A 6,708-nucleotide genomic window follows, 5' to 3' on the forward strand; every position below is an offset into this window, starting at 1 on the left:
CAGAAAAACAAGCACGAGACACCCTCAGAGGCGGCGCTCAACCACCAAACGCTACCCCGGGCCCCCCTCCCCTCCTAAAATGCAACATGTGGTCTTAATCTTAATGCTTAAGGTCTGAAAACAGTTTTCCAATTTCTGGAAAGGCTTCTGGCCACTGGCACGCGGCTGCTCCAAAAGACAATGGAGGAGAGGTAGTCACAGGCCGTGACTGCCTCCTCAGCTGCTTTATGGGCCGCCCGCCTGCCCGCCCGCGGGGAGCGTGCACGGTGGCTGGCGGTGGCCACTGGCCTCCGTGGGTGGGGTACCCCATGAGAGGATTCTCGGGGACCCGCTTCACAGGAGCGCCGGCTCACACGGAGTCGCGCACTGGGGTGGGGCTTCCTCTGGGTGAGCTGCTCGGAGCGAGATCCTTTACAGCACAGCTGCGTGGAAGCAGCCAGAAAGCAACCCGGGAGGCCTTGGAGGGAGTGGGGAGGGCAGTGGACGCCCTGGAGCCACTGGACCACTCTCTCCCGGGCCCAGTCTGTCTCGGGAACACCCTGTCACACACGCACAGAACCCAGACCCAAAGCCTGCCATCCTGGGGCTGACGGGAGCCAGGCTCTGTCCTCAGTGGGGACAGGCAACGAGGGAGGTGCGGTACAGCTCCTTCTTACAGACAAGGGAACAGCAAGTCGCTTGTCTGCAGTCACACAGGTAGCACGGGGCACAGGAGAGCCTGAACCCCGGTGGTCTGATCCTAGGGTCTGATGTTGCCAAGACAGCTCCAGATGTGCAAAGTGAGGCAAGGAAGCCGCCTCAGTCGACCCCAGGTAGGTCTACACTCCTCTGGGGGTTACCAGATCCCGAGGCCTGGGTTTGGAGAACCCACCCACGGCAGCATTTCAGCCCAGGGTCTGGGTACACTCCTCCCACCCTGTTCCCTGCAATCGCTCTTGGCAACGCCAGGACCTCTGACCTAACTTGTGGTGGAGACCATCCTGTGTCGACACCGGCCACCACCAGATCTGGGGCGTGTGCTGCCACGGGAGGGCCACAGGCACAGAGCTGCTTTTCCTCCCTCCTGTTGGGAGGTGACACGGAGACAGAAAGGACAGCCTCCGTCACTGAATGCCACACCACCAGCATGGTGACCGCCTCCTGTCTCTACAAGGCAGGGTCACCGGTGTCAGAAGAGACAACATCAGACTCCAGCGGATGCAGTGAACTGGGCACAAAGGACGGGAGTGAAGAGCCGTGCAGGGCAGACCCGGACCTAGAGGGACCGGAGGGTCAGGGACAAGTACCTTGGCTGCGGCCAGCTCGTGGGCGAGCTCCTGGACCTCCTGCTGCTGCTGAGTCAGCAGCTCCTGGACAGAGGCTAAAGTCACCTGTAACTGCGTCACTGGGAGGAAAGAGCAGTTGCATCTCTGTTAAATGATACAGATTCTTCCTTCTGTCCACACACCTATAAGCTGCTGCATCTAATTTATCTGCAGACATTCCCCCCGGCCCGTGCAATCCATATAATTCATCTGCACTCTGGGGCATCTACCTGCACTGTATCTAACCTCTAGTATTTCTACTTTATCTTTCTATTGTGCCGTTGTCCGTGGTCAACAGTATATCCGTCCAAAACCTCTCCCCTCTAATTATATCTGTTTATGATTCGCTTGGCTCTTGCAACTTCCATGCTGCCTGCATCCCCCATCTCCCGGGCCTCCCCACGCCACTACAGAACTCATGGCAAGTCTCCAATCCTGGGAGAGAGACATCTCAGTCCACAGCATCCCGAAGCGGTTACAAACTGCAAATCCCATTTCCTTACCGCTCCTTCCTATCTTCCCCACCCAACCCAGAGGCTGCTGGAGCTCCCGGCCCACCGTCAGCCTCCAAGGAGACATGCCAGCAGGGCACGTGCTCCAGAGGGTTTCCGAGGGCTTCACAAACATGCCCCCGAGGGACAGACTCCTGCCTGGGACAGGCGGCTCTCTAGTTTGCCAGAGTTTTTAGATTCAGAGGCTCCATCTAGTAAACAAGTTTATAAAGGAGAAAACCACCTCTGGCGCGACAGGTCCCAGCTAATCTGGGCCATCACTGGGGCACCGGGTAATGAACGTGAGCCCCGTGGAGTCGATGACAGAGGAGGTGGCCGGGGTCCCTGGAGCCGCAGTAATTACAGCCTCTCTTGACCCTGTGTTGGATTCTTAGAGGGAAGGGGGAAAATTGCTGAAAACCCCCCTGAAAACCTCATAGAAGCAGAAATTAAAAATGAACTTTACAGCCCTTAGAAAGGCTGTCATTTTATTCCCCTTATTAATATTCTGAGGTTGGGAGCCTTTCCGTAAAAACATAATTAATTGAGGCCGCGCCGACAGTAAACAAGCAATTTCAAATTAAACCGAAATGACGGCGGCTTCATTTGCAAATGTGAACAGATTCTCAGAGCAGATAAATGAAGTCACCACATAAAGTGGAGACGGAGGGGAGAGGGGAGGGGGCAAAGAAGGGGCTGCTCGGAGAAGGCTTTGAGGGGTGCCTTGGTGGAGTCATTAATCTTTACCTGTCTGTGCCACGCTGCCACTCAGCTCTGAGAGACTCGCCTCCATCCTCTCCAGTTGCTTCCTGTCCTCCCGGCCACCCATGATGAGGGGGAGCAAGTATTTCTGCGAGAAGCAGGGTGCACATGAGGAATGGGTACATACTTGGGATACTCTTCAACAGTCTCTCAAATTCTGCCGACCAACTTTCTCTCCATCAACCCTGGGTTTCGGAAACCCTACGCCAACACCGTAAATGAACAAGACATCCGAAAATTATGAGGCTGTGATTACAACCACATAAAAAATAAAAAAACTCTGTCTGAATCAGGACCAGAACCAGGGAACAGGGACACAAAAAATCAATTTGACCCACTATGATGGAGCACTTTTTGGTTCTTTTAGATTTTTAAATGTTGCTATATACAATACTTGTGTCCAAAAATACTCAAAATTCTACTTTAAAAGTTGTATATCATAAAAATGCAAAAGGTTATACAAGAAAGTGATACCACTGGTGGCTTCCAGGGGGGAGTGGGAGGGAAGTTTGCTGTACACTTTTCTGAACCTTTAACATTTTGAACCACGTGAATGAATTCTCCATTCGGAAACAAACAAGTAAAAATAAACAAAAAAAATTATTCAAGAAACAAGATCAAAATCCACAACAGATTTGTGGGACCTTTGGCTCTTTCACTAGGAGGGGATAATAATAAGGGTATTCCGAGGCTACCTAAGGAGGTCACACCCACTCTTCTTCGAAAAGCCTTGAATCCTCAGAACAAGTTTCCTTCAGATAAGAGTTAAATGCAGCCAGACTCTCCCAGAACTGAGACATGGGGCAGAAGGGGGAGCAAGGAGCAGAATCAGGAGACACTGACCGTGGGGGAAAAAGGAAGCTGATGCTGCAGGGCAATCTTGAATGTTCTGAGAATCTCGGAACATTCAGGAAGAAGGCAGACGGGGCGCAGCTGGTAACTGACTGCCTACTTGGAAGTGTGAAGGGTTAGAGGTGGGCGGCAAGGTGCCCGCTGGGAGAGCTGGACGAAAGAACATGGGCTCCAAACTCCAAAAGCTCTGGACGTGGAGCCCCCCATCTTAGGAGCGTGAGACCAGTCACCAACTTTACTAGGGTGGCACCAGGGGTGGCAGAGTGCAAGCTTGGCAGGTGTAGTAACTGGCAGGTGTGACCAAAAGAGACTTTGGTTCTTACTCCATTCGGGCCCCAGACAGGAAAAGACGGCAACTTCTCCATTAAGGCTTCTGTACTGGGGAAGGGAAAGGAAGTCTCTCACAAGGGGCCTGTCAGAGAACTCATTTCAAGAGCAGCTCCTAAGTGAAGATCACTATTTAGCATACATATAGAAGCATTTTCTATTTTGCAAAGTGCTTTTCAACCATCGTGTGAGTTATTACCCACAGCTGAGCCGAAACTCATAAAATGGAGCCTTACGTTCCAGGTTGAAAATTTCCGAAGTATAAAAGTCAAGAAATTCTTACACGTGTAATGGACTAAAAATTCCATTTCTAAGATCAAAAATGCCGAGGAAAGGAACACATACACTACCCCAGCCTAAATCTTTACATATTTATAAAACAAGATAACAGCTTACCTCTCCTTTTTGTTTTTTAATTTAGCAGATGTTTTTTAAATTCTCTTGTCACCATCGTGACTAATCTTCCAATGTCTCTTCTTTTTTTTTTTTTTTTTGGTACGTGAGCCTCTCACTGTTGTGGCCTCTCCCATTGCGGAGCACAGGCTCCAGACGCGCAGGCTCAGCGGTCGTGGCTCACGGGCCCAGCCGCTCCGCGGCATGTGGGATCTTCCCGGACCGGGGCACGAACCCGTGTCCCCTGCATCGGCAGGCGGACTCTCAACCACTGCGCCACCAGGGAAGCCCCAATGTCTCTTCTTTTTTAAAGCAGAGACTAAAGATCAGAGCTTCGTGGAAACAACTGATGATATCTCTGCTTTGCTCCAAGGGGAGCTATGCTTTCTGTCTCCACCAGATCATAGGCCGTCCAAGGGCAGCCATGTGACTATCAGGTACCGCTTAGTAGAGCTGGGACATTGATGTGAGAATCCTGTCTTAGCATATTCTTCTTCCTGGAGACTGTATGCAGTCAGTGGTTGGAAACAGATTTTCAGGACACAATGGCATCAGAGGGAGAAGTCCCAGGACCCAGAACATCTTGTTTCTGGATTTCTAATGTGGAGATTCCCAACTTCAAGAATAAATGTTACACTGAAAAGATTATATTCTGCTACAACTCTGTCATTAGCTTTTGCACTTAAGTGAAAAATTAAGAATCCCACAGTACAATGCTGAAACATGTTTCATGTGCTAAAAGTTAAACATGGGGGGACTTCCCTGGCAGTCTAGTGGTTAGGACTCCGTGCTTCCACTGTAGTGGGCACAGGCTTGATCCCTGGTTGGGGAACTAGGATCTAGCAAGTTGCGTGGCGTGACCATCCAACATGAGTCTGGATAGTCATTCAGATTCTTTTTTAAAAATCTCCAAATCAGAGATGGAGTCGCAGGTGGCCTCAGAAGTAAAGGACCAGCAGAGAATAAGTCCTCCAGCCACTCTTTTACCTTTTGTCTCTGGGGACCTACCCTGGCTCTGCATCTTCTAAAAAAGACTCAACTTGCTTCAAATCAAAGTTAGTAGCTGGTAATTAGTGTCTGATTAGTATCTGGTATCAAGGAAGTAAATGTTACTTCCTGCCTGCAGCTCCGTTGTAAGCAATGAACTCTGGGATACTGAGGGTTGACTACGTAGTCCATGAAAAACCCTAGGTCTACATGGATGCCAACATAATACATAGGGGGAAAAGGTAGATCCTGTAGATACGTTCGTACTGAGATTCTCAAGAGCGTGCAGAGCACTTCCTGTGTTCTGGGCGCAGAGCACTTCCCAGGGGAGCAGTGACTCCTTTCAGCATCACAACAGCCTCGTAAGGTAGATACTATTGTCCCCATGTTACACACAGAACCGCTGAGCCTGCGGTCACACAGCTGCCAAGTGGTAGAGCCAGGATGCAACACAGGCAGCTGGGCTCCAGCGTTCATGCCCTTAACCACACGTTATTCTGTCTCTCAAAAAGGTCTGGCCTGCTCAGTAAGTGCCAGGCACTGTTCTAAGTACCTGATGTGGCTCATTGATCGACGGGGTCCCTGCTGCACAGGGACTTGGAGGGGAGACGCCGAGTCCAGCAGATGAGGCGGGTCTGAACCTGCCAAGCGCACCCACCCGGGTGGGAACAGGACCAGGACTTGACCTGGATGCCCCTCAGCGAGCGAGATCATCAGGGCGCTCAGCCTCTGCAGGCAGGCCCACTGCTGCCCCCGGGCTCAGGGCAGCGCCCAGGGGGTGCAGGGAGGGGCAGCTTACCTTGTAGAGCTGGTGAAAGCCAAACGCTATCCCTGCCATGATGATGGCCAAGGCGCTGTAATCTCTCCACCGGGAACCCGCAGGGCCTAAGGTCGGGGGAGAAGGCACGTCAGGAGAAGAGGCACTGGCGTCCCTCCTGAGGCAGGAGAGCACGTGGATTCAGGCCCCTCATCTCAGTCGGGGGGTGTGTCTCGTGCTCGGATGGGGGTGAGCATCAGGATGCGGCCGGGCTGCGCCTCCCTCCTCCTCCCAGGCCCCTGGACTGCGCAGCTGCCGTGGGCTGGTGTCTAGGCGGGCTGAGGCCTGGGGTGGGAGGCGGGCGGCAGAGGCGATCTGAAGACCTAGGGCACGGCCCCCACTTTGAGGAATAAAGGATCCAGTGAGGCTGCCATGAGCACACCTAGGTGTGCATGAATACATGCCCACACACCCTCCTACATGAGCCTGGAGCCACCTCAGAGCAGGGCAAAGGCTGCGTCACCTGTTTATTCAACTTGATGAAGCCCTGACAGGGTGCACGACAGTGCTGCAGGCACGGGTTACAGTGGTGGCGAGACCCCTGCCCTGTTCTGTTCTGCTCTCACATGGAGCCTGGTGGAGAGGAGGCAGCCTACCAACGACCGAACGAGGTGGCTCCAGACAGCGATTGAGAACACCGAACAGGACCAGGAGAGAGTGCAGATGGCAGGGCCTCGGTGGAGGAGGATGCCGAGACCTGTGCGGTCCCGGGCACGACGCTCCAGGCAGGGGACAAGGAAGTGCAAAGGCTGAGGCTGACCTGTGCTCAAGCAGA

The 6,708-nt window shown here is 52.7% G+C and overlaps 1 protein-coding gene across 1 annotated transcript in view; it reads right to left on the bottom strand.

The window, feature by feature from the left end:
• PEX14 (peroxisomal biogenesis factor 14) overlaps positions 1–6,708 on the bottom strand; it is a 136,300-nt gene that overhangs the window by 5,232 nt on the left and 124,360 nt on the right. Inside the window, exons 5-7 of the mRNA XM_024749816.1 lie at positions 5,916–6,001; positions 2,543–2,645; positions 1,287–1,384 (exon numbers count right to left, since the gene is read on the bottom strand). Of these exons, the coding sequence (XP_024605584.1) occupies positions 1,287–1,384; positions 2,543–2,645; positions 5,916–6,001 (287 nt within the window). The remainder of the gene's footprint in view (positions 1–1,286; positions 1,385–2,542; positions 2,646–5,915; positions 6,002–6,708) is intronic.

Source organism: Neophocaena asiaeorientalis, unplaced genomic scaffold, assembly GCF_003031525.2.
Source record: "Neophocaena asiaeorientalis asiaeorientalis breed wild unplaced genomic scaffold, Neophocaena_asiaeorientalis_V1.1 scaffold275, whole genome shotgun sequence".
In the NCBI taxonomy this organism is placed as follows: Eukaryota; Metazoa; Chordata; class Mammalia; order Artiodactyla; family Phocoenidae; genus Neophocaena; species Neophocaena asiaeorientalis.